This window comes from Centroberyx affinis, unplaced genomic scaffold, assembly GCF_046629955.1.
Source record: "Centroberyx affinis isolate AG114_WGS23_722 - 3 ecotype Tasmania unplaced genomic scaffold, CSIRO-AGI_Caff_v1 ptg000963l_1, whole genome shotgun sequence".
Lineage (NCBI taxonomy): Eukaryota > Metazoa > Chordata > Actinopteri > Beryciformes > Berycidae > Centroberyx > Centroberyx affinis.
The window spans coordinates 112406-124594 of record NW_027279535.1 but is presented as its reverse complement, the minus strand read 5'-3'; the positions used below and the strand labels follow the sequence as shown (position 1 = coordinate 124594).

Genomic DNA, 12189 nt, shown 5'->3' with positions numbered 1-12189 from the left:
TGTGTAGTAGAATCAAAAGAACCGTTTTGCATAAAAGAGGCGTCGTGGCAAGTGACTTATTTTCGGTAACAAGGAAAAAGGACTCGGATGCACACACACGCACAACGTCCAACCACCGCTCATCGGTCTCGAATTTATATTCTCTGCGTGTCTGACCTTATTTAGAATTCAAAATGGATGATTTTTACTTTACGCCGTTCCGACACCGTGGCGGCGGCGGCAGAGCAAAGTCCGGCTAGTGTTCAGGTTCCGTTAAGAGGGTGAAGTCGGTGAAATGTCTCTCTCTCTCTCTCTCTCAGGTAGAAGGAAGGTAGAGAGGGGCGTTAGGCGGGGCCGCCCCCTCTAGCCCAGCTGGTCCTCGTATTGCTTGCGGAAGCAGTCTCCGGCGGGGAAGAAGTCCCAGCATCTCTCCTGGTACATCTTCCACACGTACGACTCCTGGAGGGGAGAGGAGAGATCAGCGGCGGCATAAATGAGGGAGAAGGCCGTCTTAGGTTCGTGACAGAAGGAGATGAAAAATTCAGCATCTTTTGGAGAACAGCTGACAAAGCTTTGATGTTAAAAACCAACATGTTTCAGCTGCAATAACCAAAAATGACATCCAAAATGGCCAACTTGGGGCCCACAGACCAATCAGATGCCAGTATTTAAAAACATAAATAAATAAATAATAAGAGGAGGCAGCATAGGGCTCCAACCCCTGAAGGACATATAATCCCCATTTCACAGCCAGGAACATTATAGTAAATTAAAAACCCAAAAATTAAATTCCTCATGCATTTCATTTCGTTTTCTAAGAAAACACTGAAATGCATTGTTTTTTTTAATATTAAAGCTTTATCCATTGTTCCCAAAAAGTAGCTGATTTTGGTTCTTTTTTATTCAAGCACTTGATTGCATTGCCTGCATTTGAGGTATTTTTTGGGCCTTTGTTAATTTTGTGACAGAAAACAGTGTCTGCACATCCCAAACGGAACTTGGATGTCAAGTGTAGGACAAAAACCGAAGACAAAACTGAACAAAAGGTAAAATAAAGAAAAACAACATACCCACGCACTGCTTCTTGCTCCTGCAAAGCTTTACTTGTGCAACATTTCAACCCACTTGATATGTTGCATAAGTGAAGCTTCCTGGGAAAGCAAGAGCCAGTGTGCATGTATTGTTGTTCCTCTGCTGTCGTCAATTTAACCGCAGACATGAGAATGTACATATGATCATATACGGTTTCTCACAGGAGTGCAGTACGCCACAAAGAGAAGCGAGCTGAGGCTGCAATATTGATTATGAAAATCTTGTGACATACCTGACCCGTGTGTTCAGTCTCGTCCTTGTTGATCAGGTACATCAGGAAGAACCTGCACAGGAGGAGGAAATGTTGAGGCAAAACGTTCATGAAGAGAGGAACCTGAATCTACTGGCTTTCATTGTCTTCTGTGTTTGCCGCTGCACTCACAGGTAGTTAGCTAGGTTGTGCTCTTGTAAGGTGTGGGTCTCAAACCCGTGAGGCGTCCGGTCAAAGTAGTCGTTCCCAATGCCACAGATGAAGCATTTGGTCTGAAAGAGACATTCAGACATACAGTAGGTCTCGCCATATTTTGTCTATGGTCTCATTTGTTTACAGACGTTAACATTTACCTTACATTACATTCTGAATTTTAAATATGGTTCTCATTTGCTGCCATTTCCCTTCATCTCCTGTCAAATCTCCCCCTGCTCTGCATCAACATATATGAAAACGAATAGAACTTTGCATCCAGAACATTCTCCTTCATACTGGAATCTTACCTCCATGTCCTCCTTCACCTGCTCCTGCTGGTCTCTCAGCTCACCAAAGGCATCAATGATCAAACCTATAGGGGGAGGGGGTGCAGCAGTCTGTCAAGAGTAACCCTGAACACGCATCTCATAACGCAACTATCATGAAGATCGCGTACCCTGAATGATGGCCAGCAGGATGACGATGACGAAGAAGAAGAAGGTGATGTCGAAGAGGATGCGGTAGAGCTCGTAGGGGTCTCCGGCCGGGTCCTCCAGCTCGTCTCCGATGCCGCCTCCGGCTCGCACGCCCACGTACATGTGGAACAGATAGCACTGCAGAGAGAGAGAGAGAGAGAGAGCGAGAGGGAGGAGAACAACAACACGGTGAGTCACTTGACACAATGTACGGCCTTTTTAAGTGGAACGATGGTCGGTGGAGTCGGTAATAACGGCAGCCGTGCGATTCGTTGTCTTTTTACACAGTAGACCCAAGTAACATAGGTCAGTCAGCAATGAAGGGTCAGTGTGTGGCTGGAGCTGCGGCCGGAAAATCTACTAAAAAAAAAAAAAGGCATCAACACAGAGTGAGTCATCTATTGGTAGAAGAGGATAAAAAGGCGGAAGACGGTGTGAAGGAATGAAGGATGTGTGTCAGAGAAAACAGATGCAACAAGGCTGATTATTACCTCCTACCTACCTTGTTTGTCTGTTTGTCTGTTAGCAGGATTACGGAAAAACTACTGGCCCGATGTTCATGAAACTTCATGGAAGGGTGTAGCATGGGCCAAGGAAAAACCCATTCAGTTTTGGAGCTAGAGTGCCCTTCTAGCTGATGGATGCTTTTAAAAAGGTGAATGAAGAATCCATGAGGCTTTGTGTGGAAGGCAGGAGAATCAATGGGAATGAAAACTGCCGATTGCTTTTATTTAGAGGTAAAAAAAACCCACTAAAAGGAGTCATTCTCCAAACCATAACCAAGGCACAAATCGTGAAAAGATTAGAAAGTTTACTTATGAAAAAGTATTTTCCACTTAGCCAGTCGTCTCCTGTCTGCATACCCCGGTGAAGGCCTGTAGGCCAAAATGTTTTCAGTCATCCGAATAAATGCCTTTAAAATCGTTTTCCAAACATTTGGCCTTGGTTACCGTCGCGGCCTTTTCTTAACATTCCCCCCCCCTTCTCTTTTTTTTATACTTCTAAAAAGGAAGCCATTGCCAATTTTAATTTGATTTTCAGGAATAAAGGGCTATCGGAGGCGGCCAGACGTACCGTCATCATGTCGTCGCACTTCATGTCGGGCTCGTCCTCGTCTTCGCTCTTGTTGTAGAACTTTCTGAAGAAGTTGAAGGCCACCACCGTGTAGAGATACACCACCACCGCCAGCAGACCCACAGTCAGCACCAGCTAGAAAGAGAGAAAAATATCTAAACTTCTATTTAACCAGGTAAGACGACCAAGAACACCAAGAACACATTCTTATTCACAGTTAACAGTGTGGAGGAGTAGTTGCAGGAGGAGAGAGGTTGACAACTTTACACATTCACATCTACACATTCCACTGGATCAGCTTGAAGATTTAAGGTTTGCATTTAACAATATTCATTTGAAGCCTTGAATTTAGGTCAGTTCAAGGCATCATAAGACTTCCTCAGGGCCTGCAGACACCCTGCAATTTACATTGTCATCATCCCCTATTTTAAATTTGCATATCACCTACACCGCCATTTACCGTCATAAAGATAAAAGTATAAACTACTTTCAACCAAAGAATCCTTTGTCTCCATTTGACTACATATATAGGCAGCAGCAGTGAGAACTAATTCAAACTATGAGCTTCACATTTTTTCCAGCTTCAAACATTTTTTCCCTTTCACATAAAACAAGGTTCCTACACAGTTTCAATTTCTAAATTCCACACTTTTTCCAGACCTTTGTTTCTTGATTTGATCATTTTGGCGTTCAGCATGATTCACGCTGGTAGTCGTCTTGTCCCTACTAACTCTCCCACATCACTCTATAGATGTATATAGATATAAGATAGATATAAGAGTCTTCACAGAATTCAGAAATATCAGAATATGAGATGACATGGGTCTAAAACCACAGAAAATGTGCCGTAATCAGGACAGTACAATATTTTTCCATCCTTTCCTAAAGTTTTTTTTTTGCCCTTTCCAAACTTATCCTGGAAATTCTTTTTCCATACATCTCCAGGCTTTCCAGACCTGTGCAGAAACCCTGACAAAGGAGAGGGGAGGCGGTTTGACAAACTGACAGAGTTGAAATACAAGTTATCTTCTTTTGTGTGGAGTAAAGGCCGCCATCTCCACTGCTCTGCCTCCCCCTGCTGGCGGTGCTACTCGCCTGCTTGCCGTTGTGAGTGACAGAGGACAGGATGGTGCGGAGCGTCTTGAAGCCCATGGCGATGTCCAGCAGATGGGCGGCGAAGAAGAAGTTGTTGAAGTGCCCAAAGGAGGACATGGTGGCGTACCAGATCAGATACAGGAAATACTGCAAGGAGAGAGAGAGGCCATTCATTAGTGACAGATTGATAAATCAGTACCTAGGTTCACAGTAGAGTGAGGCTTTTTTTTAGACGGATGGTTGTTTTTAATGATGCTCATCTTGTAGGAGTTGTTTACAGGGGGAAAAAGGTAAATAATGCCTCTGGTATCAGAGCAATGTTCACAAAACTAGGTTTGTCTTCAGTAACCTAGGAGTCATTTTGCACTTCACATGCAGAGGGACTATAAATCAAATTTAGAAAATGATTAGATTACAGATCAGCCTCATTAGTCACCAACATCCGATATTATTATTATTATTAATAATTTCTTTATATTTTTTAAGCACTGATAGATCACTTCTTACTTGCCTAATAGTGATGTGAGTGCAAACTGGTTTTAGTCCACATGAGATATACTTACATTGTCAGTCAAAACCACGCCCATTTTCCAGATGTGGTACTTGGTATCAATGGAGCTCAGCCTGTCAATGAGAGTTTCATCACATTGAAAGTCATGCTGACTAATAGTGAAATGTAGATGATAGTGGATTACGTGTGTTAAATTTAGAGCTTGACATTTATGCCTGAATCCAACAAGACCTGAATTGGTTTGGATTTGGACATAATTTTTTTGAGGGGGCTCAGGTCAGGCTATGCTGAAACCTTCAGGCCCGAGTAAAGCCCTAGTTAAAGGGGCAATAATTAAGATTTTTATTGGCCCGTTGCAAAAAATGACCATAATATATCTGCAGGGGGTTGATAGAGTTGAGCGATACTAATAACACAACAATTACTTGGCCAGGTGCTGAGATATCTGGCTTTCAGAACTCACTTTCCACTTGACTTGCAATTCCTACTGGCTGTTGAGAGAGGTATATACTGTATTAGTCATAGATTACCTAATGCCCCTTGAAACTGTGTGAAAACGAGGGCTCATTTCTCACCAGGACACCAGCGAGGCTTCCTTCTCCACGGTCTCCACAGTGGGATCAAAGTCCAGCGCGCTCTTGTCCAGCCCCAGCAGCTCGGCGATGCGCTCGGCCCCGTACAGGTCGCCATATTTGTTGATCACCTAGACACGGGGAGGACAGCAGAGGTCAGCTCCAGCACTCAACTCTCAACTGTGAGCAAGAAAGCTACTTTCCAGAGAGTGTTACCGAAAAAATAACTGTATAATGTATAAGCCAGTGGTTTTTAAAATTAGGTTCCTAAAAGGGGGGTTCCAGGGGTTTTTTAAATTTTACTAGAATTCACTAGAAATTATCCCAATTAGAGAATATATAAGAATGGCTTGCATCAGCACTGTTAAAGAATGTATAAACAGTTATACAATTCAACACTAAATCAACAACAATCTTCCCATTTGGGTCCCCGAGACAAAGTCTTATCAAATGGGGGCCTAATTTGTGTCTTTTTGGGGGTCTGTGACTTTTATTTTTGGTTTTGTTCTACTATGTGAGAGTATTTAAGCTTTGTGCTGTATGCTTTGTGTCGAGGACCCCAGGGAGATTAGCTGTCACTGCTGTGTCAGCTTTTAGGGATCCTAATAACATGCGACTCAGCTCATCACAAGTTATTACACTATGTGGACGATGACCATCTGCTGCCCCTCCGCACTCACCTTACGCTTGACAAACTTGTCCCAGTAGTTGTTGGGGAAGGACCTGCAACGGAACGTGTAGAAAAAAACGATCTTGACTCGGCTGAGCAGTGATTGCATTAACTTAACATCTGATAAAATGCATCTAATAGAGAAGTTTCATTTAGTCATTAAAATTGGACTGGAGGAGTTTCCTTCCAAAATTAGATGGGGCACCGACAAGATTATTGGCATGACATTAAAACTTTATGGATATCATTACAGCCATTCAATATCTTGGGACATTTATTTAAATGTGTAATATCATTAGGGATGGGATCATCTGTATTTCAGAGTCATATTTATAGGTAATATGTTCTTTCTAAAAATGGATCTGTAGCCTTTTGGAATGAAATCTCTCATTTATGAACTGATATCCTGAAATGGTGGCCATTCCTCTCAGTTTCAGGCGTTATCTCGGATGATCAGATTGTATTCGCACAGAGCAAAAAACGACTCACATGGTGTTGATGACCATTCTGTCCCACTGGCCCATGATGTCATCGTCGGAGGGCTGCTCGGTGATGTACAGACCATCAAACTCCAGCTTCCGGGCGATCTCCTTCTCCCTCTTGAACACCACCACGGGAACCTAAGGGGGGGCGAGAGGGGAGATGTAAAAAAAAAAGTCTCATTGCAAGAAAAGAGCGGGAGAGAGAGACTGTTAAAGCAATAGAACTAGTGATATGATTATCTTTACCTTCAGCAAGTAATACCCGACCAGACAGACGAGGGAGATGACGGTGTGGAATATGGCCAGGAAGCGGAGGGTCGGCGCCATGTAGCCGGTGCTCTCCTGCAGGACAAACTCGTCCATGTCGAACAGCGTGTCCTCATCGTCGTCCTCGTCGCTGCTGGCCCAGGGGTCGTCCTCTTCGTCTTCCTCCGCGGCCTCAGCGGTGACCTGAAAGAACGAAGGACACACCGCGCATACGATCAGTCATGTCCCTAAGGGAATACCTTGGCGTTGTGTTTTTTCTTCATGAGACAATTGTAACATTTTGGAAAAAGGCTTCTTCTACCTTTGTCCTTCAGTTTCCCTAAAATGTTCAGGTTGCTTTATTACCTTGTAGAAGAGCAGAATGAAGTTGATGGCGAAGCACACAAACAGAGCCAGGAAACGGAGGTTGTAGAAGTTACGGGCCAGGTAGTTCTGTAAGCACAGAGTTTGATTAATGATCAAACCGACTGCTGACTGCGGCTATGTGTGCTTTACAATTGTCTATGAGCATTTCAGAGCCGATGAATGCAGATCACGGCTCAGTGGGAACTGGAATGCTCGCAAAACCAAACAGTACCGCAGGATCGGCCTCCAGTAAAGACACTATGAAACGGTTTACATGAAGGAACAGTGTCAGGGCTCACCAGCAACTTGGTCACATAGACTTCCAGAACAGCGAAGACAGTCAACATGAAGGCAGGCGACTGCTCCTTAGAGTGATCTGATCTGGACTTGGGCTTCTCCTCCACCACCGGCTCCTTAGACGACTCCTCCTTTGGTTTATCCTCCTTCTCTTGATTCTCTGTGCTGTATGAGTGAAGTTTGTTTATACTTTCCAGTGCTTTTTAGGGGTCCAGCCACACAGTGCTGGAACCCTATTGTTTTTGTACGGATTATTATTATGCCGTTTCTTCTTCTTTTTCTTCTTCTGCCCTAAAAGTACCTGAATCTCACAAACCGTAAGATCTACAGCAACCAAACTTGGCAGATAGGTCCAGAGACTCAGCCACTACTCAGGCAACAAAAACCACGTCAAATTGGCTGCATGGTGGCGCTATAGCAAGCAACTTTACATTTTGGCCTATAACATCTGGACCATAAGTCATAGAAGCAAGATTCCTAGGCTCATTCCGCATCTATCCATATAGGCCCCGCCCATTTCCACCTGACCACATTTTCTGACATTTTGTCCAAAGTCAAGTAGTTTTTTGATATTGCATACCATTTTGCTACAATTGGCTTTCAGAATTTGTAGGCGGGGCCAAATATACATATAAAGTGCCATAACTCATGAACGCTTAACCAAATTTGGTACACATGTGCATGGGTCAACTCTGGGGTAGCGTGCAAAATTTGGTGCCATTTCACCCATAGGTGCCGCTCTAGCAACATCATAACTTTAAATGACCATGCACATCCATTGTATTTATATCTCAGTCATTGTATACAGTACAAACGAACAAATTTCAAAATACTCAACATGCCACAGGGATCACACTTGCACATTGCCCCACATGACACATTCACCCCAGAGTTCATCAGGTGCTTGGACCCTGCCAACTGGCACTTGCAGCTATATTTGTTTTGTGTAAATAATTTTTCCCCTCATTCAATTTTACTCACTCTGCTTTCTCTGGTTCAGACTCCTGAGTCTCAGCGGGCTTAGCAGCGGCTTTCTGCATGGAAGTGCGACACAAACTCATGAGCTGAGAGGGATTGAACGGAAGTGATACTGTAAAACCATCCCGCATGGATTGATCATCTTAAATCATGGATCATATAAATTCAATAAAATCTTGTTCATACATGAAATTTGTGCATACCTTCTTTTGGTCGGCAGTGGAGGAGTCGGCACTCAGCTCAGAAACATCACCCAGGCCGTGGTCCACATGTTTTCCACCTTCCTTCTTGGGCGGCGGATTCAGCATCTCCATCATCATGTCGACCTCTGCTTTGTCAGCCGGCGGTGCCATGGCTAGATCTATGCTTCCTGATGATTCGCCCGCCTCCACTTTCTCCCCTTCTATCGCATCGCCGTGGATACCAAACTGGGTCGGGTCAGGCATGTTGCCCAGGATGTCCGTCACTTTTATGTTCTTGGCTCCCTCGACCAAGCCGCCGCCAAACATGGAGGACCAGATGAGGTGGAAGAAACCAAAGATCAGGCTGTAGATTCCCTTGAAGAAGCCGGTGAACAGCATCCAGAAGAAGGAGAAGAAGCCCACGATCATCTCCTTGATGCTCAGCTTCTTGATCTTCTTGAACTGCTTGCGCATGCTGCTGATGGAAACCATTTGGCGGACACTGGCGATCTTATTCTTGACCGAGCGGCATGCGGTGGTGAAGGCTGAGGCGGACTCCAGAGTGCCGTCTTCCTCTTCACTGGTCAACTCGTCCAGGATGCTGTGCCCGTCCTCCTCTTCCTCCTCCTCGGGTCGCTCCACCACGTCCGGCTCGGAGATCTGCGAGGCCAGCTGCATCTCAAATATGGTGTCCTCGCAGAAGTTGACGAACATCTCCATCTTCTCGCTCTCTCCGCCCTCGTTGACCACGTCAAAGATGAACTGGCGCTTGGACTCTTTGACCTGCGGCTTCTCCCACTGCTCGCGGCTCGATTCGCTGATCTCGAAGTACACCCGCTCGATGCGCTTCGCACTGCCCATGATCTCAATGCGCCCCAGATAAGGCTCAAAGTAGCTCAGCACGCTCTCTGCCAGGTCCAGGAAGGTGGCCAGTCGGGAGTCGTGGGGCATGTGCTCAGACAGGTTGGTCAGCAGCACGGCCACGTTGAAGCCGATGTCTTTGGCCGGCTCGTGGAAGCGCTCCACGAACTCCTCGTAGTTGAACATGTCATTCTCATCAGCCTCTGCGCAGGAAAGCAGGAAGTCGATCTCCGACTGGCTGTACTGCTTCTGGTTCTCCATGGACTTCTGGAACTCCTTCTTGGAAATGATGCCCTTGCAGTCGGGGTCGTACTCCCTGAAGTTGTCGGAGGTTGTCAGGTCCTTCAGCTTGAGGAACATGTCAAAGAACTTGAGGATCATCTCCACATTATTGGAGGACTCCATCAGAGTGTCAACCATTTGCTTTCCAATTGTTCCATTCACCACATTACCTAGAGAGGGAACGCACACAGACTTTAGGGTTTGCCATTCATGTAGCATTTTCATCTACAAGCAATGGCATCTTTCAATGTGTGGAGTAATTACAGAAAAAATACAATCAGTTGGTTTATAACATTTGTATTCCACATTTACTGCACAAGCATAATATATTCATATGTATTTTCAACAGCTACAACCAACAATGATTCCTGTTGTCCCTTAAGTCATCCCTTTGAGATGCAACAACAGCTTCAGACTCTCACCCTCCAGCAGAGACAGCATCATTACAATCATGTCCTTCTGCAAATCCATCAGCTCCTTCAACAGCTCAATCTGACTGGAGTCCTGCGAGGAGATCAAATTTTCACTCATAAATACATGTTGTTGTTGCCTAAATGACAAGATGAATGCATCATAAAACAGCTGCAAAGTTACTTTTGTGAATGTTTTCAAAAGTATATCCTTTTTCCAACTTCTTTACCTGCTTTTTCTAACGTAACACGCAAAACTGTAATTGAAGATGCTTTAAAAAGGCAAGGGGTAGTGTACCTGAGACAGCTTCATCTGCATGTTGGCAAATACATGCAGGAAGCCAACAACTGCATCCCACAGTCTGCTGTGAGCTAGACTCTGCTGGTTCCCAATGCAGGGGCCCTGAAGGAGGACGAGCAGGACAGGGGGATGATGGGAAAGAGGAGAAAACAAGAACATCATCATATGGTGGATGAGGTCAGGACAGGACAAAAGGAGAGCAGGTTTGAATTGACAGGAAATGCCATTGAGCAAATGCATTTAAGTATTACCTGCATATTAAGTAGCATACTGATATAGATAGTGTTATCTCCCAGGAGGACAATGGTTTTGAACAGATTCATCCATAACCCTGAAAGTCATTTCAAAGTCATTTTCAGGGTTTTCAGTGTTGCCACTTGAGGTCTCCGCTTAAGGTCTTACCTGAATATACTCAGTCAGTGAGTTGAATATCTGCTTGGCCACAGATAAAGCTTTGGAGAAGTTGACTTGTCCAGTCTCATCGATTATGTCTTTGCCAGAGTAGTACCAGTAAAAGTCACTGATAGATTCCTAAAGAGCAAGATCACATTAGTATACTGTTGAAAATGAGAATTAACAATGATGATGACGATGATGGTAGTGTGTGTGTGCATTTTTCTTGGGTGTACATTTGTTTTTCACACACCTGAAGGCGAAGTAGATAGTCAACGGTGCTAATAATGATGTTGACTGTAGTTGTATTTCCAGTTTGGGTTCTCAGGAAGTTCTGGAAATCTAACACGGGAAACATTCTCTCATTGACCAATGTTTATGAGGTGGGCAGAGCTAATCTTAAAATTCATAGCATATACAAATAAGGCAATACTGGTATTTTTGATGGAAATGCATGCGTTTGAAGATGTCCTCACCTCCATTGTGGCCCTCACACAGAAGTTGCAAAAACCGGAAGAGATCCTTAGTAAACTCATCATTCTGTAGCACCTTGGAGCCTTGGGAGAAGAGAGACATTGGTGAAGACAACACCGAATTCATACAGAGTCATTTAATAAGTCATTATTAACACAATATGATCTCTAATAATATATGAAACTGCCCTCAGATGCCTTCAATCTGAGGCAGGCAGGTCAGGTTTCATGTTCCAAACATTTTTGAAGTCCAGGGCCTTTAGATTGCAGGTTCAAATCTGAATCCAAAGTGCTGATTGTAAAAATGCTCTTTCATCAACAACAGTGAAACACCAGGACATTTCAATAAGCTGGGGGTAGCCAGATAACTTTCACATGTAGGGCAAGATTGGCCTGATGAGGGACTTCATTTCAGAAAAGAGGACAGACGTGGTTACATTACCCTCTTTGAATCAACCTGATACTCCATTCGACAGAGCTACGACAAAATGAGCAAAATACATTTCTGGAGGCAGATAATACCATGTGAAAGTTAAACATCTGTATGGAAACCAGCTTTGTGAAATAGGCCCCAAGTCCAAAGCAAGACAAAGCTTTGCTTAGGCTGTGGAGGTTCTGTGGAGTCCACGAACCTTTAGTCACACCCTTAGGAGATGGTATTGATAGCCTCAGAACCAGAGATTTGAGCATCAGTAATAGGATTTGCATTAGTACATGTTAACATGGAGGAAATGGTAAATTCACACAAAGGACAAGCAATGGATTCTGGAGATCCACATTTTGTGTACACTAACAATCAGCATGCATAGTGTGTCCCTATAGACCAGAGCTCTTGGTTAATGCATCTGGGCATGGGGGAGGGAAGGGCTGGGTATCAAATAAAGCAGGGTGTATGGACCACAGATATGGAGGAGACATTCAGGATGGTAGCATAGCCATATGAGGACAATCTAAATTTGCTATTTACCCCGCTCAGAGTTGACTGCCATCGATGGGTTTTAAAATGACAGGAAGGAGACAACCAATACACGTAGACATAAGCA

The 12189-nt window shown here is 44.3% G+C and overlaps 1 protein-coding gene across 1 annotated transcript in view; it reads right to left on the bottom strand.

Annotated features, from left to right (window-relative positions):
• Positions 1-310: 310 nt before the first annotated feature.
• The window catches only part of LOC139646218 (ryanodine receptor 3-like), a gene marked incomplete at its 5' end in the record, with an annotated part of 105574 nt that continues 93695 nt past the window's right edge, over positions 311-12189 (bottom strand). Inside the window, 22 exons of the mRNA XM_071522163.1 lie at positions 311-438; positions 1304-1355; positions 1454-1554; positions 1786-1850; positions 1935-2091; positions 3028-3162; positions 4123-4269; positions 4686-4746; positions 5209-5336; positions 5886-5928; positions 6365-6495; positions 6604-6807; positions 6970-7056; positions 7269-7431; positions 8248-8300; positions 8448-9739; positions 9992-10073; positions 10278-10382; positions 10683-10811; positions 10927-11015; positions 11150-11230; positions 12114-12128. Of these exons, the coding sequence (XP_071378264.1) occupies positions 343-438; positions 1304-1355; positions 1454-1554; positions 1786-1850; positions 1935-2091; positions 3028-3162; positions 4123-4269; positions 4686-4746; positions 5209-5336; positions 5886-5928; positions 6365-6495; positions 6604-6807; positions 6970-7056; positions 7269-7431; positions 8248-8300; positions 8448-9739; positions 9992-10073; positions 10278-10382; positions 10683-10811; positions 10927-11015; positions 11150-11230; positions 12114-12128 (3416 nt within the window). The remainder of the gene's footprint in view (positions 439-1303; positions 1356-1453; positions 1555-1785; positions 1851-1934; positions 2092-3027; positions 3163-4122; positions 4270-4685; positions 4747-5208; positions 5337-5885; positions 5929-6364; positions 6496-6603; positions 6808-6969; positions 7057-7268; positions 7432-8247; positions 8301-8447; positions 9740-9991; positions 10074-10277; positions 10383-10682; positions 10812-10926; positions 11016-11149; positions 11231-12113; positions 12129-12189) is intronic.